We start from the raw sequence: 26,740 nt of genomic DNA on the forward strand, positions 1-26,740 counted from the left end.
CTACTGCGTATGTTCTTGGAAATGTACTATAAACATATGAATCCAATGTAAACGTGACAAAAATGAATAATTTAAATTTGTGTCCACAAAAAAAATACCAACATCAATTATAGCAAAAGTAGTAAATTTGATTTAAAAATTGAACTACGGAACCGAGTTTGATAAAGTTTCTATGGAACCAATCTGTAAGTATATGCTTTGAGATGAAAGAAATTTTCCAAATGTTTATAACTGACGGAATTATGGGATAATAAACATACAAAAAAATATACAACAGAATTGGCAACCTTGTTCTTTTTTTAAATTGGTTGAAAACTACACCTAGGTCACATACGAAGACGGTTCTTCCTTTAAAAGTAACGAGACGATGCATTAAGTCGTTAAGCGGCGGAAAGCTCGCCGTGCCCCCGGTCGCGTGCTGCACGATCTAGGAACAACAAGCGACACTTCTATTGTCGAACCCCGCCCCGGAGGGAAGGCACTTTGTCATACCACCCTTTGTTACAGAACTAATGCTTCTTAATGCGGTCGGTGTACCTAAGAGCTCGGAAATGGCGGGCGTCGTTTGTGATTTTTTTGCCGCTTTAAAATGAGGAAGTTCAGCGAGGAAGATGAGTTTTATGAATACCTTGATGTTGATTTTGATCTTGAATTTATAATGTCGAGACGGTTTCTAATTACCTGCTCGCTACGAAACTAAGATAAAGTGGCAGCCTTTAGATTAAAGTAGCCTATGTTAGATTAAAATGAAAATTTAAAATTGACCAGTGTGTTTTTAATTTTAAACTTTCGCGTTGTTTACACATATTTTAAATACACTATCGGGAGTTAACGCGATGTACGACTAATAAGTAAATAGTACCTACGTACCTGTTTTTTATTGCCATGTCTAGACGTATTTAAGATTTAAAATGTATAATTTGGTTGAATGCACTCTATTTAATGCCTCTATAGTCTTTATTTGTATATTTTGGGTTTGTTTTATACAATGGGTACGTATTATGGGTATTCGGAGTCTAATTTGATAATACATTGCCATTGTAATTATATTATGACTCTATTTTAAATAATGCTAAAGAAATGCTTGGATTTGTAATTTACAAATATATTATAACCATTTAAAAAACCTATCACTTACCTATTCATTATATTGTAAAAAATCCTCGTTTAGAGGTAATTTAGAATATTGTGCATCAGTTTGGTCTCCTGTATATAAGGTCGATAGAAAAAAAATCTAATCAGTGTAGAAAGAAGTTTCATTTAAAACAAAATTTATGTGATTATGAGCAACGTACGAAGTATTTCGGGTTCATAATCTTAGAATTGGAGGGAAAGGGATCTTTAGTAATACGGATTATCAGTTCTATTGCTAGCAATTAATCCTGGCAGGTTGACCTCCACATGGTCTCCTCTAGAGACCATCGTGTTGAATTCCAGCTGTATTAATCACGATGGGCTAACTGACCTTCTTTATTCTCACCCTCACTGGTACCCCGCCAACCTATACCATTAGCACAGGCAAGGTTACCATTATATTATCATCAAGGCAAAAAATCAGCGATCTGTGCTTGCTTTCTATGATTGCGAATGGGTTATTAAATTAATTATTGACTGTCTCTAAATTTGATTACATGTAAACAATCTTTTAGACATCTTTGACTATTCATTATTCCATTAACTAATAATAAAGTGTTACAAAATAATCTTATTCATCGAATGTATTAATGGTTTAATAAAATAAGCAAAGGATTCAATATATTTCAATTTCATATTTATGTTTAAAAAAATTACTATATAATTTTAAAACAGTATAAGTTATGATCTGTAAATGCATTACAACGTTTACTACAGTCCCTCCAGCGGTGCTTATTTTCTGCTAATGACGTTTTCAATGTTAAGATTAGCAAACCGTTTATAATAATTTGTCTCATCTATTGTATATTCATTTCTGTTAACAAATTATAACTTGTAATAAATAAACAAATGCCTTCTTTAAGCAATATTATTAGTTAAATATGAAAATCTCAAACGGCAAGTTCGCATAAAATTCTTTATTAAATTCTATTCTCCATTCATTTTAATACAACAATGTCGACATGTTTCGCTACAGCTATAAAGCAGTCTTTACCAGTTATGCGAAAGCTATTATAGTAGCCCTGACTCGCGATTATATTAACCAGAACTGTAAAAATATAGAAACAGACAATATAAAAATGGATATTTGTTTTTTATTATTTTCATCGTCGAATTTAATAGACAATAACGTTTGATAGTAAAAACAATACAATTACGTAGATGTTTCGTTTAAAAATATGTAAATAGAGCTGAAATTCAAATTGAGCTTTTAAAATCACTGCCAATAACAATTACTGTACTTTTTGATTATTTTTTATTTATTTTTAATAACTGTTGTTACTCTTTCTGCTATTTGAGCTATCGATTAAGTAGACCGTATGCTCATTTGCTTCTCTAACAATAAATATAATTAAACAGTTTAGGTAATTTATAATCCATTCAAATTATTATCATCGTATTAATAATTCTCCTTACACCATGGTAATATAATTTATATACTATTATAATCAGTCATTCAAAATAAAAGTCTAAGTATATTTTTAATACATATCGCTACTTGACGGGTTCTCTTTTGTTATCATACTAAATCCCATTTCTCACATTGAAACAATACACGTTTACAAAATTTCATTAAAATCAATTAAGCTGTTTTGAAATCAATTAAGATTATCGTGATGAAACGTGTCACATTCACATATTTATGAATTTGCTTACGTTTTAAATATTAAATTCACTTTAAAAGAAAAATTCACTTATTAGGTATAATTTAAAATATATTTTTACGTTTTATACCTAATAAGATGTATGTGTTATTTCTGAGTACGTGTCTCATGCACTAAAATAAAATATAAGCCAAATTTTACTTTTATTTCTTCAGAAGTTTTATTAGCTTAACGATGTTAAATATAATACGCCGAGAACAGATCAATAGCGACTGCTATAAAATTGACAAGGGTAGAAAGATCACATTTTATTTCTGATAAAATAATTCAGTGTCACTTTAATTCACTGAAACGTTCTTAAATTGCCTTTTTCATTTTTCATCTAACAGTTAAAAACTTAATAAAACATTTCATGAAATATTTTTTTAAAACTAATAATTTCATTTTTAAACGAAATTATTAGTTTAAAATAAAAATTTTCATTATTCAACCAACCACAAAACGTTTAACAATATTTACTTTTATTAAATAGAATTTAAAAAGAAAGAGGTTCTCAATTCGATTGTATTTTTTTATGTTTGTTATCTCATAATATGGTCAGTTATAAATCGATTTGAAAAATTCTTTTTTACCAATATCAGTAGTTTAATTTTTACATTAAAATCACTGAGTTTGTCACAATTGTAGTCGATTTTTTTTTTGTGGGACACAACCTTAATAATAACAAACAATATTGTTTTTGATATCTACTATTTTTGTCGTCCTACATAAAAACCTCCTATATTCTCTTTAACCTTTCTGATAAAACTATTACAATTATTAAAAAACTTTATAGAAAATTTATAGAAACTTTTTCAGCCATTTATAGAAATAATTTAGTTTACGATAACGTTACACACTACGCTAATTACGTACATTACCTACACTACGATATCTATAAATATAATAAAACTGTAGAGGTCGAATGCCTGTACATAGAAAAAAATGTTAAAAACGTTGTCAGGGAGATTATAGAAGTGAAATAGAACACAGACAGATTTTTTTCATAGTTTTTATTTCTCTGTTTTTCTGTTTGTCTATTTGTACGAGCTAATCGCCGAAACTGTTGGATCGATTTAAATGGCATTTAATATGGTGGTACCTTATATTCCCAGACAACATTTCAGATACTTTTAATCACGAAAAATTAAACAGTAACTTATATATTTTAGTACACAATCTACTTAAGCCATTTTAAGCCAAAGAGTGAGAACAACAAGCCATTTGTTATTATTGGTCGAGTATTCCCAGACAGAATAAATTGGTAGGTACAATGATATATACTAAATAGGAATAACAAATACAACACGGACAAAGTCGCGGGCATCAGCTAGTCATACATAGTACATATTCACTTACATACATGCAACCCCTCTGGCATTCGACTAAAAAAGTATTAATTAATATTCAACACAGCACAATTTTTAAGTGAAATGAAAAAGTTGGTGAACAGTTCTTTGACCCGTGAAAGTCATTATAAACACGAAATAAAACGGAAAACTTGTTCATTATCAGTAAATATAGTTCACAGTGCTCTTTAGTGAACTTAATTGTGTCTCGAGAAACTAAATCCAACTTAATGAGACGAGTCCTGGGCCGTAACTAAACAGGCCTGAGATGGCGAGTAAATACTTGCCGAGTATTATTGTGTTCCTGTGAAATGCCTTGGGCAACAACCACTAAGTATAATAATGAATAGTCACTATATAAAACTCTGCTTTCTACTTGCTTATTTATCTTCAAAATCATAATGAAATAAAAATTCTACATAAAATATTTTTTTAGGAATTTACTTTATGGGAATAGATTCTGTATACTCCTACATGCAACACTGGACCACATACGGTTTAAGAAAAATTCAGAGTACCGCTTGTGCACGTGAAAAAATAAAATACATGAAATATTTTTATAATCAGTTCAATGGCCCCAAAACTTTTCTATATTTTTTTTATACTAGCTTTAATAATAAATTTAATGCATATTACCCTATTTTTAATGAACCTCCGTCCATTATATATTATTTCCCATGATCACATAACTCATGTAAATCACATTTCCCTACAAATGAAATTCGATTATCTAAATAATATCTTTTGAGAAAAGAGAATTTTCTTGGAATTGGTATCTTTTAAGATTAAAAGGACGGGTTTCTTCATTTGACTATATTGTTACTTTTTCGTGTAAACATGTTATCTGATATCTTCACCAATCTAAACCGAATGCCGATGTATGTCAAATAAGACGTAATATCGGGGTGAAATCAAAATCGTTAGCGGCACGTAATATTATCTGTGGTAAAATTAAGAATCAATCCATATATAGAACATAATATATTATAATAGAAATTTCGTAAATCAATAATTTAAACATTAAATATTGAAGCTTTCGAAAACTTAAAGCAGAGTGTGCCATATTAATATAGGAGACTCAAAATTTTTCGACATTTTCCTTTAGTGAAGATGTTTAGTTTCTCCGGTGGAACATTTTCTTCAAAGAATGTTAATAACTTCGATTTTACATGTATAAAAAATATAATTTTCTATCTTTTCAGCATTGAATTACACGTAATAATGTAGTTAAACTTTAACAGCCTTGAAATACGGTTTCCTTGTGTATACCATACGAGTAAAATTACATTAGTTTTTTTATTCTAGTTACCTAAATATCGACAAGTTGTGATTCTTAGAAATCTAAATATAACGTTGTTCTATATTAATCATTACGATGTGGAATTTCAACCTAATTGAATGTTATTACATCATTATTTTGATTAACAATAAAAATATTAATAACAAAATGTCTATATAAAGGATATTATGAAATTTTTATATATAGAAATATGGGAACAATTGCTTATTGAAAACGTATGTTAATATTAAATTAGATATAAAATTATGTTTCCTAACGGCCGCAAGAATCGCCCGTACCTGCGCTTGATGTTTCAATCAAAGTTTCAATTCTATTATTTAAAACTTTTTATTGCTAGGAACTTTATGTATCTGTAATATAAGACTAAAACAACTGCAATTGCTTGTTAATGCAAGTAATTATCGAGTTATTAACTTTAGTAAAATTTTTAACGATTACAAAACGGTGAAAGTTCATTGAGAACTTTGACAAAAAAACAGATACGAAGGTATTGAACCTTCGTACCTGTTTTTTTTTTTGTCAATGTAGGTAACGTATCGTAGCTCATTCTGAATCTATTTTTAAGATTATTTTTTAATACAAATTCTTCAGTCCCCAGTTCGTCCTATGTTAATTTTATCTAATCATTTATAATAGACAAATTGAAATAGTTTTTTTTTCAATACAATTCTAAATAAATATTACCTATAACAATTTATAGTGTATTTACTTATATTTAATATAACCAAACATTATTCAGTGCGAAGTACCATCATTACTTTTGATTACCAGTCATACCGTAAAAGTTTGCTCTTTCGTACTCGTGCTAGGTAAGTACAACATAGCGTTGTATATTTTTATAGTTGCAAGTTTATGAGCTAGCTTATCACGACCACAGGTCAAATGAAGACATTGAAACACCTTCATTCAAAAAGGTTATTTTATATTTTAATGATATTGCTTTTTTTATATTGTATTGTGCTTTCATAAAAGATATACTGCATCTTTGATGAAACTATATTATACTATTGATACTATATTATATTTCATGTTTAACATATTATAGTGTATATTAAATTTCATACATCTATTGCAAGTTTATGAGCTAGCTTATGGCAATCTTCATTCAAAAGATCATTTTATACTTTAATGAAAATGCGGTTTATATATTTTATAAGTTTATATCAAATATACAACATGTGTTTGTAGAACGTTTGTAGTAATTTTACACATGCTGTGAGTTTATAATTACTCGTATCTATAAAAAGTTATTAATTTATATATTTTGACATTCGTTTCAGTCAACATAAGTTTCAATTTTAAAATTTATTGTTGAATAATAACTATCGTGAGTCGGGGAGAAATCGGAATCCATGGAACACTTGATGTGCAACTGCGATTCGTTGGCAAGTATGCGTATGAGTCTACTGGAAACGGCTTATCCAGAGCCAGGGGACTACAGATATCTTAAACCGCGGGATATCGTTAGGGTAACACATAGGATCTATGAAATGATGGTATAAGGCAGGGGGAAGCACAAAAGATCCGTATGGGTCGACGTGCATCGACTTAGCTGACCCCATATGCGAAAAATAAAATAAGATAAGATCGTGAGTCGTACTGTATTGTAATTATTTATGTCGGCTTTACTCACGTTTTAATTTCTACTAAGTAATATTTTAAGTGCTACTCGCGACCTAGACATGAATCGCGCTCATGAATAAGGGCTCCTATTGAGTTCGAAATTAGTTGCGCATCCCTGAATTTAAAATGTGAATAAAGATGACATAAATAATTTAAAATTTATGTTCATTTTTTTATCTTTTTTTTATTCCTATTGTTCAGTTATATATAATAGCCCAATATGGAACCCTTATTTAATAAATTCAATAACCATTTTTACTTCGTATGAAACAAAAATACGGTTTTTTTCTGATTAATTACATCACGATAAGCTAATGGGCCTGGTTTTATAATAATATTTTCACCTATATACTTATAGATAACTGAATAACGCAAACTGAATTATAATTTCATTTTTTATCCCATGAAATATAAATAAATAATATATTAATCATCGAATATTCCATAAAGTTGGCGATATAAGACGATCCTTTCAGCACAAATTACATTTTATTTTGCAACCAGACTTGTGAGTCAATATTTGCTACGTCATACAAATATATATCATGTCAAAAAAAAAAAAAGAACCACTCGTGTGGCTAGGTCAAATGGATCGTATAGGACACCTTGAGCTTCCAGGCAAAAAATATGCTTCGAATATGACCCCAGATGGGAATCTGAGGCTTTTCGTCGACTATTACTGCTATGATGTATGTACGTACGTAACACCTCACTTAACCAGCAAAATAGGTATATTTTTTTGTTTCTATTTGTTTGTGAGAAGTTACGACCAGAGCTCATACTGCTTTGTATTATATAATATCAATTTTTATTTACATTGTACATTTTTATCAGGTGTTTTAACAGTACTTGCCATCATGAATTAGTATATATAGTACGTTTTTAGTTTTTAATGAGGCGAGTGACCTTGATTTTAACCTTCTGTAAGGAATAATTAACTAGGTCAGGATTTTCTCACAGATATTACAAACTAGTTGAAAAAGCATTACAGGTACACCGATAAATACAGATTAACTAAGGAATGAAAAATATATATAATAATTGTGAAGGAAGACCGCAGATTCGACTATGTTTTTATGTTCATATATCAACAAAGATATTTGTACCATTTATTTCTATAGTTACTAATTTTGTTGTATTGCAGTCGACAATCAATTATGCTTTTGAATTTTATTATTAGGTACTTCATCACCAAATTCCTAAACTTTAAATTCAATTCGTATTAGCTACAAGTGAATAAACTATATTACTCAAAATTTTTTACCTGTGTTCTCTTTCAACAGAATTTAATAAAAATATAAACAAACGAATAATTGACCCATATAACCGAATAAAACAATCTACAAATGTCCAATAGAATCATAAATGAAAAATCTATTAAATTTGCAATCAATTTCATTTAAAGAGTTATTTTATATTAATAATTTCAACTTTTTTTAAAAAGTTCTATACTCTATACCTAATGCCATAATAAAATTCACACAGACAAAGTTTCTTCTATTAAATTTATCTCGATTTTTTATTAATTTCTCATTTCAAGTTAACTAATTATAAAAAGTATAAACTTAACTTTAAAAAAATATAGTTAAACTCCGTACTTCCTAGTTCGCACTGTTGTTTACTCAAAGTCCCCCTCGACTTTGCTAACGCAATCAAAAGCGCGAGTTGAGACAGGGGCACATCATTAGGCGTGAGTTAATGAGATCCACTCGCCTCACCTCGAATTATACGTTCAGTGTGGTATAGTGATGAGAATAAATAATATGTCGCTTTATAGTACGTTAAACATTTTCCTAAAGAAGTGGTTAAAAAGGTAATAAATATATAATACAAATATCTTTATTCAAATTAATTTGTTTACAAGTTTTTTAAATCGTCCTATTTTATGATTCCATTACTAAGTTTGGAATGTAATTTTCTCTAATCTGGTGAAAAAAGCCTACAAGAAACTTAACAATTACTCTTTTCAATTTACTTACGTACAAGATAATTACCAGAGGGAGACTTTGTATAAAAGTCGTTTGCTTGGCCACCTCTGTCCCATTCGTGTTTCTACTGTAAAGCAGTTGTGTTTGTATTGTTGTGTCGGTTTGATGGGTAGGATAGGGCAGGGAATTTGCAGGGTACATGACTGGTGACGTGAATGGCAACGCTACGAATTATATTTTAGATATTCAGTATCATGGGTAACACAGCACCATGGACATAACAGTATACTCTGTTATGTCCATGGTGCTGCACATGTCTATAGGTGACGGTTACAACTTTTCATCAGGTGGGTCGTTAGCTTGTCCGCTATTCTAAGTTGCATAAAAAGAAAATTACATTTATATGGGTACTGTTACTATAGCAATCAATTCTAGTTATAGGTATATAGTATTGAATATGAAATAAATAAGTAAACAAGAGAAGACTACAAGTGCACCCGTTCACGAGTCAGACGGTCGAGCCATCATTGTGCCTAACCAAATATTAGGGAGCTCAACAATCCGACTCACTACGCCACCACCAATTTGGATCTTATAGTGAACATGACTTGTTTCAAATAACTTGACTATATCATGAGAATAATTTACAACAATACACTACCCATGGTAAATATTTGTATAGATTTTTTTAATTATCAGTCACATTGATAAATGACAATTCAAATATTGGAATAAATCCATCCATTTACAGTTAGATAAAAATAAATAAATACATTATTTATTTTTATAATATCATTATTATTAATTATTCATGAGCAAAGTCAATTTTCGTAGAAATTATTAATTGTTTTTTAAATTTATGTACACGTTTTATTTTTCAATAATATCTATATACATCTATACCGGGAAATGTTTTGAACTTGATATGTTTGACGTTTCCGACAATTGTTTTGACTTCATCGGAAAAAACATAAGAATTTTTTAATTAATAAAATAATTATAAAAAATGTCATGTTTAATATATAATTTGTTTCAATATACATATAATTTGTATTTGATTTGTACAAGTAGGTCCTCGCCTACATTAAATATTTCAGCTTGTTCCAAGATTTTAGCATATACTTTATAGCATTTCTGATAGTTTATAATAATGCAAAGACCTGAGCAACAAATAAATACATAAGTTACGAGTATATTTGTATATTAACTATGGCCCGAGTTTAAGTTGAAATTTCCAAAAATCCTTACGCTTATCCGTCTCAAATTTCAGTTGTCTAGCCTTAGTAGTTTTAGATGTGCGTTGATAATTAGTTAGGACAAATGATTATATAAGTATGTAAGATTTATTTTCAAACAAGTTATACCTTTCTATCTGAAATACCTCAATAACCTGTTACCTACCACCACGCTTCATAAAGGATTTTATTTCGAATTTTCCTTCTTTTGTACTAATTTATTGAGTTTCCTTTCCTTAGTTGGCTTTTACAATATTCTACCAATGAAAAGAAACGATACCACATTACATTCTTTCTCCGTCATCTTACGGACAATTGATATACAAAGCATTAACAATCCCTCTGTTAAGAATATAATTCAGAACAGATACAAGAGCTAGAAAAGCTAAAGTTCATTAACCCGATCTTTTGTTTTATTCAGAATGCAGATAATTTTATGGTCCGCTCTGTTCCCAAACAAAGTAAATAAGGATGCTTCAGAGTTGTACACAACACAATGCAGTTCACTCCATTGTTGAATGTTTTACAACAGCACTCTAAAAATTGCCATACTAAAAGTAGAATTAACCAATAAAATGGGAATGCTGCCTGTTACGCCGAGAGTTACGCTCATTTGAAAGTGATACTTTCGAACAATGTTGTGGACAATGACGTAATTTATTTCATTTGACAATGTAATCGTGTAACAAATTAGTAATTTGCGGGCGGGACATAACATTTAACAAGTTCTCGTACGACGTAACGAACGCAATAAATGTAGAAATGCAACAGTCCTGTAAACAAGAGGATTTGTGGTTGCACCGTTAAAAACTTTCTACTATAAAACTCTACAGTTCAAAGCGATTAGTGTAAAGTGATTAGTTTCTATTAGTGTCTATTAAACTATACACTCCATCACTATCTATCAATATTATAATTGTAAGGGTTGTAAAGATATTTGCATATTTATTATTTAATCTCATTTAAACTACTAAACTACTACTGGACGTGTGGTCCCGGTATAGAACAGGCCACCCCTTCTATTTCCGTGGGTGTCGTAAGAAGAGTTTAAGGGAGGGCGAGGGATGGGCAGCAACGTCCCTCTTAGAAGATCTCTAAACCCTTACTGCGTTTGTCAATCCACTTGCCAAGCGTGGCAACTGCTGGCAAAATCCCCAAGAGAGAGGCTTATGTTCAGCAATGGACAATTAAAATCATCAATTAATTAATCAATATTATGATAATAATGATGAAACTACTAAAAGGTGTTCAATAAAATTCAATACTTACACAAATAGACCGTGTTATAGACTAACACATATGCGCAAAATAATTATTTAATAGTATTACGTATAATTTTTATTTTAATACAAACGGCCAGTCACAAATATACTCAGTTTAAATTTAAAATGAGCACAACATGTTTAGTCTATCGATTAATAACAAACAGAAACGATTGAATTACTTATTATTATAATATGCATGGAATATTATGTTTAACTAGGTACTATTAAGTTTTATCTTTACCTGCACAGTTTTTACCCTCGAGCATACTATAGTTTTCGTTCAGCTTCTCAAAAGTTTACTATATATATTCCTCTGTGGGATAAGTCCGCCATTGTATATTTAATCTTTTTAATTTGTCCAATGTAAATTATGCACAATAAATATTCTACAATACAATACAAAAATCTCTTTTTGACGCCATTTTGTTATTTATATGCCATTATTAAAAAAACAAAACTAAGTAATTATGCAAACTGAAAGCGTGTTTCAATTAATATCGCGAAATTACCAATTACCGTTTAACTCAGTTGCTCTAGAAATGCAACCGAGTCAAACTATATTAATATTAAATAATTAAGAACCTATCATGATATTTAGAAAACTAACAAAATAAGCATTTGTTATTTAAATTGCAAAATAAAAATTGTTAAGATTGTAAAATTTTACCCATTCGAAATTTTTATAGGTTATGTGTGGTCCCAGCATAGAATAGGCTACCCCTTCTTTTCCTGTGGCTGTTATAAGAATCGTCTAAAAGAGGGCAAGAGATGTGCAGCAGCGTTCCTCTTAAAACATCTCTAAAGCCTAATTGTGGATGCCAACCCGTCTGCCAAGCGTGGCAACTACTGGCAAAATCCCTCAAAGGAAAGGCTTATGTTCAGCAGAGTGTTCTCTGCTTAAAGGCTGATATGATGATGTTGATGATGATAAGCTAATGACGAAGGAATTATCTCTTTATACTATGATTTTGTGAACCTATTTTATAAGCTGCAATAAATTTGAGACCGAAAATTTGGAATTTCGATACGTGATAGAACTTTTCCTTTATAATGCAAGAGGTGTTGCTACACAGATAGACTAATAGACTATCTATTATATTGTTATATACTTATGCATGAAGACCGAGAACCACGTCGTAATATAAGATTTAAAGGGTACAAAATGCTCTGGAGAACAGTTAACATCTTCCACTACAACTTTAGGGTTTTCATAATTTTCTTATCTGGAAGTTTCCGTGTGTTTTTTAGCTTTTATTATCTTTTTTACCTTTAATATTATTAACCGTACCTGAAAGTTTTAAAAATAATGACTCAAAAATATTTTTATTTCAATATATCTATAATAAAATTGTAAGCTTTACAAAACCATGGACAAATGTTTGCCAAAATTAAATATTTAAAATTGGATACCTTTTTATTTGTTATGGTATTACATGAAAATAACTGAACAGATTTCAACGAAATTTTATTATCGTATGGAGTATCTATGCAAACAATTCAAAAACTGCTGTGTTACCAAAATCGATGAATGAATCATTACAAGTCTTGCTGAAAGTCTTAAAAAATTCTTTAAAAGTATTATCAAAACTTACAATTTTTATGGAACCTCTCTACTGAATGTACTCACTTAAAAAGAAGAAACTAATCGAGTTTATTTCCGAAGAAAAAAGGTCTAGGTTGAAAAAGTGCAAAGAATTATCTTTTCTACAGTCTAATTCATTTAGTCGCTATATTATACTCAATATTTATTTATTCTACTATATTATTTTTATATTCATTTAGTTGCATTTTTTATTGTTACAGAGGCAAACCAGCAGAAGGACCACTTGATGGGAAACGGCCACTGTCGCTCATGAATACCTGCACAACGAGAGAAGATGCTTTTGCGTTGCCGACCTTTAAAATGTTTGTACACACGTTTTTTGAATTCACACCTTTTATAATATTCTGAGGATGTAAAATAAATAATGTCATCATATCATCATCATATCAGCCTTTAACTATCCATATCCTATATATGCTGAATATAAGCCTCCTCTTTGGAGGAGGGGAAGGAGTTGCCAGTATTTGCCATACTTGGCAATTTGATTGGCAAAAGATTGGCAACCACAGTTAGGCTTTGGAGATGTTTTAAGAGGGACGCTGCTGCCTAACCCTCGCCTTCCCTTAGTCACCTCTTACGACACCCACGGGAAAGGAAGGGGTGGCCTATTCTATAACGGGACCAGACGGCAAAAAAATGGCATATCTTTATTGTATTCTTACTCAGCTAGCAACTCAACCATCGGATATCAGCGTTAGGCAATAATTACGAATCTAAATGATTTCAAGAGCATTGATCTAACAATTATATATTAAGCACAATACAAAAGTAACCACAATATAACATAATGGCCCTCTTTATAAACGCGAATCAATGTGTTCGGTCACAGTAAAACCTTTTAAATGATTGGAACCATTCCTTTGATTGAGTTTCTTCGGTTATTTCTTTGGAATCCATTTAGTGAGTTTGTTGCATCAATTTAAATTATTTTTTCATATAACAAAAAATAAAAAATAAGGAAATTAGTCTATTTATTTTACTAGAGACTGTGCTGAGAGGGGAGACTTTGTACAAAAGTCGTTTGTCTGAATAAATACTTTATTTAGTCTATGTAGTAAGGCTGTCAACTAAATATACACTACATTTAATTATTAACTAATGATTTGAAATTAAATCTTTATAAATATCAGATTGCCATCCACGCTCCACACATTTTCCAACGAGTGAGTTTGACATCTCATTTCGAAAGTATGTCACCTAGATCACAGCGTAAGTTAGTAATATACGAGTATTTTCTTGTATATAGATATTTAAAGTAAATTTACGATTTTTTAAATTATAGTGTTTTATATCTATTTGAATTCCAAAATGTTATTTTTTAATTTACCTACTTGTAAAATTTTAAACGAATTCAAAGACAAAATTATTAAAACAAATGAATACGCAAATGTAACTTATATATAGATAATACAAAAAAAAAAAAAAAAACTGCTGTGCAAATACAACCAATGACTTCAATCGTAACAATATTAATATTGACTAGTCATAGATTAAGAATAGTACACAGCATTCTCTATCTACGTGACTAGTAATGTCTTTATTTATAATTGAAAATTAGTAAACATATCGATTAACAACGATATAGATTTTTTATAAAACTTAGAATGGCAAATAAGCTGACAGCCTACCTGATAGAAAGTGGTAACTGTAGCCTATAGGCATGAGCAGTATCATGGACATAACAGAGTTAATATACTGTTTCGCCTATGACACCCTCCATGCGTTCCCATTTTTGAGTGTTAAGATATTATTCCTTTGTATCCTGTATGTAAATTCAGTGCCATATCCTACCCTTCAAACCAAAACACAGCCATGCAAACACAACTATTTCACGGTAGAAACACAAATGGGACAGAGATACCCAAGCAACCGGCTTTTGTACAAAATCTTCCTCTGGTAAATATTAAATAGATAAATATTTTAGAACACAGAATCGATCATTTAGAGGAGAATTTTACCTCAAACACAAAAACTTCACATACGGTTAAAAACGTTAGTAGTAGCATGATCAAGTGACTTACAGACAAAAAACAGACAAAAAGATTATTAGACTATTGCTCTAGAAAGTCTCTTAAAAGAACATTTGTGATTCTTGTGAACAGTAGCAAGACATCTAATCCCGTAAACCATGTCCGTACGACTTAGATTTTTTTTTCTTATTTGCGTCTATAAATAAAATAAATTCAATATACCTAATAGAATTGCACTGGAGTGTTTACTGGTAGAGAATTCTCTTAGGGATAAGCTTACCTTTTGTTGATATCCTTATTTTGTATAATTCTTATTTTATGTAGGATATATAAAATTAATGTACCTACAGTATATAAGATTAAAATTTTAAATGACAATCCCTCTCTATAAATTTTATTATCATTTATGTTAATCTCGTTTATGTACTAATCCGAAGCAAGTTTGTCTAATCATATTGTATTAAATAATAAAATAGATGTAACAAAAATCAATGTATGTAGTTCCGTACGGAAAATCTACATCTTACAAATACCTACATCTTTATATATTATATTGTATATATTCAAATACATTTAATAGTTTTTGTGTGAAAGAGTAACAAACATCCATACATTCTTCATAACAAATGTTCGTATTTATAATACTAATCAATTGGCCTGAGGATCTGCATTGGGAAGTATTTTAATAAAATATAGCCCATGTTACTCTCTGTTAGTATAGCTTTCTATATGTAAAAGAATTTTTAAAATCCGTTAAGTATTTTCCGAGTTCCTCTTTATAATATTAGTATAGATCTATCTTATGGTAACAAGAATTTACTCATTCCAATTCCCAAGGCGTTTTACCAGTAACACTCAGCTTTACCTGCTGAGGTGTCGTTAAATCTCCGGTTTACAACGCGATAATGTCGCCTCGCAGCTAATGTGGACTATGATGTCGGGTTTAAACTTTACCCAGACGTTGTCGGAATGCCTCGAGCCTAATATTCTTGGAAAATTGAAAATAAAAATTTGATATTGTTATAGAAGAAATCTTTCTTATATAGGAAACAATTTTAAAATGTTTTTTGGTTAACTTAAAAAAGGATGGGATCTCAGCTTTATTTTTATTCGACTATGTTTCGCGAAATATTTGTCTATTTTATATTGATTTTGATGATCTTTTTAAAATTTTCTAAATTATTTTTCCCATATATAATATAATTATAAAAATCATAAATATTTCTAGCAATTTAAAAGTGAATTCAAAAGTTACCGACGTCATTCTCCATGACCAATATTATTACTATTATTAATATGTTAAAAGATAACAACCAACATTGTTTTCATGTTTTTATTAGGACATAAGATAAAAACATATACTAGATTTCTCCTAGTTTAGCGCGACAAAATATTTTTCTGTGTGTTCTTATAGCATTGTTATAATAAAAACTTTCAACGCATTATAAAAGCTATTACAAGGCATGAAATAATAAACATTATGAAGACACATATGTCGTTTGTAGAGAACGGTCCCTTATCGAGCTATAAAACAATGGTTTTGTTGCTAAAATCCATTACGGTATCCACAATTTCTGGAACCAACGTTACAATGTGAACTTTATAACAAAAGAAATAAAAAATATAACTTAAGAACGTATAGTACTAACATTTTAATATATAGATACGTTTTATAAATTGTTAGTGTTTATTCACAGTTTTTTTGGCGTACTCGAGATAAAAAGTAGTAAATAATTTTCTCCGTCTCAAATAAATTAGTAATTTTCTCCGTCGCAAATTTAGTATTTACAAAAATTTACTAATTGTTATTATACTAAAAAGAAATAATAAACAAATATCACTTTCATATTTATGTTATTATTTTTAGATATACGATTTTTACGAAAATTATATTTTAAATAATAAAATTGATTAATGAAAAGAACAGTACAATAGAAGAAAACCCTGAATAGAACATCATACTAAGCCATCTGGCCGACGTTAAAATAAATCATTTTATCTGATTTTCATTATTACATAAAATTATTCATTTTATTCCTTTATAATTTAACCGAACAAACAAAGAAACATTAATTAATTATGCGCGGCAAAGTGTTATCTATATCAAATATAAATTTAACGGGCGGCAAGATGCACAATAAACAGTTGTCCTCTAGATAACGACGGCGGAATTCCGAAATCATCCGCCATTGCTAGGCGTTTTCAATAAATTAATTGGCTCACCATTCGTATCGTAGGAAACGGTACCGATCTTAATCTCGTTCCGCTTAAACTTCTTGGATTCAGACGAGATTAAGTAGTTTCTGAATTAGCGCTAGACTCGGAATCAACTAAACAACCCATAGATTTTCTTCCTCATTTAACTTTGCCCCGTCTCGTCGCGATAGCCCGAGATAAGTGGTGGCCCGGATAGAAATACGGGGAGTTTCAGGAGCTATTTAGTAACGACGTTTCGTGTACAACGATTACACTTGGCCTATAAATGTGCATTTGTGACCGCAGTCAGCTGTAGTCCAGCGGATTTATAAACAATGTTTTTATTTTATTTACAAAATAATTATATGATAACAAATAATAAATTAATTTAAATAGTAAAATACTTTGTTTTAGTTTAAAATTACTATTATTATATCAGTCATTAGATAAACACGTAGGCGGGTTTACAATCGCAGTCAGATTTTGATGAGGTTTTAAAAAAGACGATGCTGCCCATCCCTCGAGTACTGAGTTCCCTTAATCGCCCCTTATGACACCCACGGGAAGTATAGTTCAAAATATTAATGACTAACTATATTATTTTTCATCGGAATTTTGATAAAAATTGTCATATTCATTAATCTTAAGTATGGTCTATCCGTGCACAAAATTTTATTTAAGTCAACCTGTATATATCTCTATATATCCAAACCTGTATATATCTCTGTATATTTACAAAATTTCAAATAATATTATAAATAGAAACCTTAGAAATATATTCGGCGACTAAGCAGTAAGGCTTCATTTAGTAATAGAGCTACTCATTCGTAGAAACACAGAAACGCAATTTGCATTACTATCCTCGCACCGATTTTGCCGGAAACGACCTTACACGGGCGTCGATGATGTGGGTACGAATCCCTAATATTTGGCAATATGTTAGATTAAAATCCAAGTTGAATTATACCAACATGTAAAATACCACCACCTTTATTTTCATTCCTTAAAGGCATTTCGATGTGTGGCTTTATACATTACTTTTCTCAATTTTCAACCGACTCCAAAAAGAATGAAGTTCTCAAATCGGTCGTATGTTTTTACTGTGTGTACTTGTAAACCGATTTGAAAGATTATTTTTTATCTGAAATGATATACTTACAAAATAGTCCCATAGAAATTCTATAAAAATCGGTTCAGTAATTTAGTTTTTTGATCAAAATAACTAGTTTTATCATAATTAAGTTGTGAGACGCAATTTTTATAATTATATAAAACAACTTTCAACTAAAATATTAATTATGCAATAATCTTTAAAACATAATATCACAAACAGTCCTGGAATAGCACTTTTTTTTGGAAAATAAAGAAAAGGTCATTTATCTTTTAAACCCATAAATATAATTAGATCATTATAGTGAACACTCGATCATTTAGCCAAATTAAAAAATGTGTAAATAGTTCGCTAAATTCGGGTTAAAATTCGGTTTATTTGGATAACGAAGTAAAATAATATTCAAGTAAAGAATAATCGAATATACCTAATTATTATTACATTACTATAATAACTAGATAAAAGAGTCGTTGAAAAGGGCTTAATTAAGATCAAAATAAATCATTAAAACCAGCTTAACAGATAGCAAAATGACATTTAAATAAAGCATCATGAAAATCGATCTAATAGATTAAATAAACGGTAATAACTATTTAAACAAGGTTATCAATATCTTTATGTTAATTCAACGAATTACTGAAATAGGCTTATCGAAAGAGTATTGTATTATTATTTAAATAAAATGTCATTTAAAAATATCACTAAAATCGACTAAGCATTTTAAACAAAATAACCAAACATTAAAACTAATTTACTTAATTACATTAAATTATTTTAAATTACATTAAATACAAAGTTTGAGTGATGTCTCTGTACTAGAAAATATAGTATAGAATGACTCTTTAGTTAATGGTTGCAGTTAACTAAGAACCATTCTTTATGTAAATGGACGATAATAATAGTTGAAATGATGATACATTATACTATGACGTCACTAATAATAAATCTATACAGTCCTTAAATTCATGAGTGCTATACACGTGAGCAAACGCGTATAGACACACTTTGATCAATTAACTATGTATGTCCGATACGCACATTATATATACTTGTAACTACACACGAATAAAGTTAGTAAGTATCCGTGAATCACAAGAACCTGAATTGCATAAACAAATTGAATACGTCAATGTAACTACACGCCAAATATTCCCTTTACACCTGCCTCAAACATACCTACTGCCTGTAATTAGATGCAGGTAAACTTTGGAATTTAAATTACATAAGAACATAGGTGAACTCAAAGGGTACGGATACAAAGACTTCTACGAGACTACCGTCTAATAACACCTAGTAAGCAACGACGCTGGAGTGAAAGGTCGCAAGTTACGGCACGGCAGCTTAAGCGACAGACATTATACAATTTGAAGTCTGTACTTCCGTAAGGTAACAACAATAACAACGAATATGTAAATCTGAGAGGCTGAAAAGTTACCCTATTTGGGCGTGCAGATTAAAGCTTATTCAAATAAACAAGAATAATGTATATTTGTAGATACATAAGTACTTTTTAAATTCTCCGATGACTGTAATATATGAATTTCAAAGAAGATGGTTTTAGACCTCATTGAAACGTTGTACGCACTGTTACAAATTGCACATGGGTTAAATAGTTATAGTTGTACAATGATTAAAGAAGATAACATTTTCTAATTAGACCTCTGAATAGGCCATAGTTATAAATTATAATAATAGGTATTAATAATTAGATTTCTAAACCTCTCGCATTACTAAACGATTATCACTAGTTTTTATTCTTTTTAGTACAATAACATCATTTCGCAATTGGCGTTCAATGTTGTAAAATAAAAAAGGTCCATAATTTAAATTCTAAATACATGAAAGAAGTTAATTATGTAATAAGAATAAAGTATTTTCCGTGACATTATTTTACTCGATCTTTTGCTACGAAAATCTTTGAATAACATCATATATAATACTATTTAAAACTACAATTTGACCTTAGTACGATTAGATCTAAGTACTTTTAAATATTTTTTTAATAAATCTGATTTCAGTAAATTACATAACACTGATAAATGTATATTGACTTCATTATAAAAAAAAAACGAAGTATTCAATTTTGGTAAAATATTCACGACCTTATAGATCTTTATAATATTTTTTATTTAGTAATATAAATTATACTATAAAAAATACTTAAAAGATTAATTAATTCTTCAACTATTATACACACATAAAATACATACATAAAATATTACATCTATGCTTCCAATAGCCCGAATTCCGAATTGCCAGAATTTCTTAAGCGACAATATCTCAGCCGAACTTATTTAATCTATTAACTTTTACGGTACGTCTGTCAACCAAAGTTACAAAGCTCGGAAAAGTAGAAGATACTGATTCCAATTGTAATTATAAATACAGGGAAGTGATTTCGCTCATTCAGTCATAAATTTATTTACATAATATTATTAATTTAATTCTAAATTCACTCAGATTTCAAATTTTCTCGCCGCCTCGATTTGAGACATGTTCAAGTTGTTCATTAGATAAATTTAATTTCTGTTTCAGTGAATGTTGTCAAATAAATAATTGATTCAAATTTGTCCAAATAATATCTATAATATTATAATAATAATAACGTAACTAAAATAATTTGATTTAAATTTCATACATTTAATTGTAACTAAATATGATCATACTTCTTGAATATTTATAAAAAAATATCTATAACATTTGACTCTGCCGTATTGTATTAAAACACGTAAAAATACAAATAAGAAATTTGACCATGAGTCTTGTAATAGATTACAATTTTAATAATTCATACCTACTTTAAATATTTTACCGCCACGTTTACATTTATAAGTTTAATGTATCGTAAGTCAATTAACTGCTCGATCGGTAAATGATAAGTACATTTGACTATTATTTGCATATAAATGATTTCAATACATAATTTAAAAACTGTTTTATTAATATTTATATAGGGTATAATTAATAAAACATGCTATAGCCGTATATATAGCACGCACTTGAAATATACATATTTAGGTATATATAGTTTAAGTAAGTGCATTGATACCGTGGGTTGCTACAAACTACTTTATTTTTCACCAAAAAAAAAACTAAGTGCCGCAGTTCTATTTTCAAAAGTTTAAAAAAATAAAAATTAAAAATAATGATGTCGCAGAGTGCTTGTTAAAGAATATTCTCCGAGTTTTGTTTTCAGCTCTTACCAACGAGACGCGACGACGAACTTTGTTCGGCAATACCTACTGAATGTGCATGTGCAAAATAATTATATATTACTAATATGTATTTCTTTTTTTATATTTCCGTTGTAGCTTAATTTAAAGTTTTAATATTTATAATATACTGTTTTTATAGTAGTAGATTAATTTTAATTAACAAGAAAATGTGCAAATAAGAGTGCTGTTATGAAAATTCATTCGGGAAAGCACTAAGGCAACACGGAAATATCAAATGTTAAATACGTACTCATAATAACTAGTATTAGTAATATATTATTTTATCCAATATCATCATCACCATCATTTCAGCCATTATCCGTTCACTGCTGTACATGGCCCTCCCCCATAGACTGCCATAAAGAATAGTCCTGAGCCACCTGCATCCTCTTCACTCCATCTAGTGGGGTGTCATCCTATATTGCGTTCGACCGTACGGGGTCGCCACTCAAGAATCTTTCTTCCCCATAGGTTGTCCCGTTCCATTATGACCAGTTCATTGCCACTTCAGCTTGCTTAACCTTTAAAATCTAATATACAATAAAAATCCAATCTAATAAAATTAAGAATATTTTGTCGTTACTGCTTAGTATTTTATTTTCGTTAGTTTTTTTTTTATACCACTGAGGTGGCAAACAAGCATATAGCCCACCTGATGGTAAGTGGTTACCGTAGCCTATGAACACCTGCAATACCAGAGGTATTACGCGTGCGTTGCCGACCCTGAAGAAACCTCTTTACCCCCCTTTTGAAGAACCCCATGCTGTAGTCTCTTGGGAAAACCTCGGCAGGGAGCTCATTCCACAACCTGAATGTTCGTGTAGTTTGGAAAAAAAAACATAAATTTTAACCAATCGCTCCAATTATGGGTTTTACTTATTAGATGGAAATCATTGGGATAATAAATTTATTTATTGTGTTGTTAGCAAATTTGCGCAGCCTTTTTAAATGGACCACATGAAACAATATGATGGAAAAACGATGGAAGAGCAGTATAAACAGTGCAATCTAAAAAGTTGCGACCGCATTCGAAAAACGAATTTAGCGCGAATTCACTCGACGGAAACTTAATTTTGTTTGTGATAAAATTGGTGTAGCTAAATTAATTACGGGAAACCCATTCGTGGTAATTTTTTTCTGTCTCTTTATTCTAATGTTTCCTATTTTTGAAAAGTATGTAGAAATGATTAACCATCCATTACTTAATTAAAGCATATTAAGTTACTAGTTAAAAGCTATTTCAGTATGGAAATTTAGCTTGTCTCCTAGGTACCCTACCAGTTGGCAGTGATCTCAAAGAAATTTATTATCTTTAAATAATTTTTTAAGGTCTTGTTTTTGATATTTATAGTACGTAGATGCAAGGTGTCTATATAATAGATAGATTATATTTTTTACATATTTGTATTATATATAATATATATAATTTTGTATATTATTTATATATATAATTCTGCTAGTTACTATTTTAAGCATCGTCGTGGACTATACTTAATGTATTAAATTTTGTATTCAAGAAATACTTTCATATAGTTTTAAGGTAATAAAATATTTTATATTTCGCAAACTCAGCTAACCATTTTACTCTCTCTACAGTTTGATTTATTATAGACTTCTTTCCTTTTATTATGCACTATTTATTCATTTATTTATATTTGCAAATACCTACAAATAAATTAAATTATAAATATAAGTTATATGTTATATTTTTTCTCTTCTTGTATTTTATAATTATTTCACTTTTGTATATATAATGGACCTGGTAAGTGGTTGTAGGGGGCAAAATAACTTTGCCGGATCAGCTTGTTTATTATATGAATGTAACACTTGTCTTTATAAGTCATCAGAGGGAGACTTTGTACAAAAGTCGTTTGCTTGGGTACCTCTATCCCATTCGTGTTTCTACCTTAAAGCAATTGTGTTTGCATAGCTGTGTTTTGATATGAAGTGTGGGATATGGCAGTGAATTTACAGGGTACAGAGGAATAACACCTGAGTCCTCAGGAATGGCAACGCATGGAGTATATCATGGGCGAAACAGTATACTCTGTTATGTCCATGGTACTGTTCATATCTATAGGCCACGGTTACCACTTTCTATCTGGTGGGCCGTCAGCTTGTTTTTCATTCTAAGTTACATAAAAATTGTACTATGAATTTCCTTAACAAATTTTTTATTCTTATGACTAAAACAAGAACTTATTTTTATTTAGTCAGTCTCGATTATTGTTTGAGAGACTTATTGAAAAAGTGACGAAATTTTGTTAAAATTGTAATAATTTCAATCAAACTTGATTACCGTTTCACAAGAAACACTCTCTAAATTAAATTGGTAACAAATATATATATTCAATCTATTGATCTATTTTTGAATAGTACAGCTGAACATCAGCAAACTGTCTTTTGGTCAGGTCAATTATCCATTTGTTTACATGTTCATTAAATTATGTTGAAGCAGAGTAACTCTCTGTGTAAATAAAAATGGACTAAATATATAAAATAAAATAAACTTTTTATTTTGCTAACTATAATCGTTGTTAGATTGAAGACTTAGAAGTATAGGTAGAGGCAAATAGGGGAAACTTGTGCTGAACAAATATGACGCACAAATCCGTGATATTGATAGATTTCCTGACTCTTATCAAGTTTGCAGTATTTGCTTCATGGAAACATGGATCGATGCTTGTTCGTATCTGTATACAAATATCAACTAGGTATATTACTTTTTTGTTGTACTTTTGGTTTTGTTCATTTCATTGTACGGAAGTAATGGAACTTTTAAAAGTGTAAGTTTTTTTTTATATAAAAGTGAATTATAATCAGTACATAGTTGCGCGGTAGATACCGGTCACAGCTGACGTTTTGACTGTTTCTATTAAAAAAAAAAACTCTATAGTATTAGATTAGAGGTACTTACTCACAATTAATTATTTTCTCAAGTATAATGAATCTCAGTAAAGTACACTTTAGAAACCTATAATCTAAATACACCATTCTGTAACGGACGAATTTTATTATACAATTTACATGTATATTCTGCACAGTAAAAGAAGTAACTTCTATGAATATACAGAGAAAACGGAATATCTCACAGCTGACACTTGGTGGCTTATATTTAAGTACGAAATATGCTTTAATATGTTAATATTAAAAATTTATTTCTAATCTGTATCTCTAGGATCTGTTTCTTATAGTCTCTGACCTAATAACAAATGTAATTGTCTATGATTATTTCTCTTCCGTCCGGCGCTTGATCAAGAGTGTCTTTGCGATTATATTTCAGTTATTTAGTAAATTATAAATATATTTTTAATTTGATATTGTACTTGTCAGTGTAATAAGTAAATTAGAAAACAAATTCAGTAATTTTCAGTTTCATTTACCAAACCGTCAAAACCACGTGTGCCCACGATCAAACATCATTTACGTGCACATTTTAGAATGAAGAATCGTATATATGGTAAATTTTGCAATAGACAACTTTTTGTTTTATATACAAAGATAAACAGCAACGTTAATCGTCAAAAAATCAATATGAGATCAATACGCAAGTCAATCATATTAATTTTAAAAATAACAGTGAAAAAATGGAAATGAATCTTCATTTCTGAATTAATTTTCTTTTTTGGTCTAATCAACGACTCTAAAATCAATAAAAAATCAAAATTAATACCTATTTAATAAAAATAGAGTCTAGTCATTACATACTTATTCATCTGTAAGCCTTCTAAAAAGCTTTTGAATAAAAACCAGTTTTGTTGGTAAATTAAAATTTTATTCCTCAAAAACCATTTTCGATCCTAAATGATTTGAAAACAACAAGCAAGTAGAGTATTCCGATTAAAAAAAAATCATTAAAACTATTAATAATTGTAATAGCCTAAAGGGTAAATATATCACGTAACAAAAAAATATTAATATAAATATGACCTCCTTCTTTTTGAAATCAATTGAAAATCTTAACATTATTATTTATTCGCTTTTGTTCGCGACTTTATCCGCGTAATTAGATTGATTGATTGACCGAAATAAAGTAACCTATGCCCTTTTACATACCAAATATGGTTCCGTTAAGTCATCAAGAGGTAACATACAAACTCACTTTCACATTATAAATGTTAGCCGGGATAAGAATATTTGTACACACAATTTACACATTTCGCTCTCTGAGAATTCAGAATTTACGTATATTGGTTTCTGAGAATGATAATACTCAATCAGGAGTCAAGATTGTGAGTAAATATTCTGTCACATTCGTACACGTAGAAGGCGAATACGAATACATTCCACGTAATATGAGTATAATTAAATGATGACTTTACCTCCATTGCACTACCACGCCGTCCCATCGCGATACGACATCGCCTTAATTGAACTGGAATATCTGAAAAAAAATGTTTTAAATTAAATACGAAAATTTTAAGAAAATAGTGGTCTATAGATATACTACCATTTATTGCTAAGGTCGCGAATTGAAATCTGGTTGACACAAAAAAAACTTATGACACAAATTTTTACTTTCCAATGATGGTAACACCTATTTATTACGGTGTCAACGGTAGAGTCATTCCATGCCATCTTGAAATTAAATATGCTCGACAAAGTGTATGAATGTTATGTCCACCATAACAGTAATATTCAATAGTTACCTTTGACATATTTTTTTATGTATTTTTAATATTTTTTACTCGTAACTTCAACTGTTTAATATTAATTCGAAGGAACCCAAATATGTTTAACAAATTTCATAAAGATTGAAGACAGTGTATTGTTATAGATTTTACGAATTTTGTGATTGATTGATTACGCCAAGATGTACTTTCATATATATTAGTAAGGATCAAAAATATAGAATATATATAAATAAACTAACTTTATTGGTATATATGTGTATATAGTGTAACACTGCAATATAACAAAAAATATAATATTCCAACTTAGTTTTAGAATTTTAGTTAAAAAATGCTTAATCATTATCATATCAGCCTTTAACTATTCACTATTGAACATAAGCCTTGGAGGGTTTTGCTAGCAGTTGCCACGCTTGGCAAGCAGATAAGCTTTGGTAATGTTTAAAGAAGGGCGCTGCTGTCTATCTCCTAACCATTAAACCTCTTACGACATCCACAGAAAAGCAAGTCCATTCATAGCCGGGACCTCGCAGCTAG

The 26,740-nt window shown here is 29.8% G+C and overlaps 1 protein-coding gene across 1 annotated transcript in view; it reads right to left on the minus strand.

The window, feature by feature from the left end:
• The window catches only part of LOC113519004 (cubilin), a 256,728-nt gene extending 230,777 nt beyond the window's left edge, over window positions 1–25,951 (minus strand). Inside the window, exon 1 of the mRNA XM_052898681.1 lies at window positions 25,895–25,951. Coding sequence (XP_052754641.1) covers window positions 25,895–25,921 — 27 coding nt within the window. The 5' untranslated portion in view covers window positions 25,922–25,951. The remainder of the gene's footprint in view (window positions 1–25,894) is intronic.
• Between the last annotated feature and the right edge of the window lie 789 nt (window positions 25,952–26,740).

Source organism: Galleria mellonella, unplaced genomic scaffold (genome assembly GCF_026898425.1).
Source record: "Galleria mellonella isolate WM207_F2 unplaced genomic scaffold, CSIRO_AGI_GalMel_v1 utg5358, whole genome shotgun sequence".
NCBI classification, from domain to species: domain Eukaryota; kingdom Metazoa; phylum Arthropoda; class Insecta; order Lepidoptera; family Pyralidae; genus Galleria; species Galleria mellonella.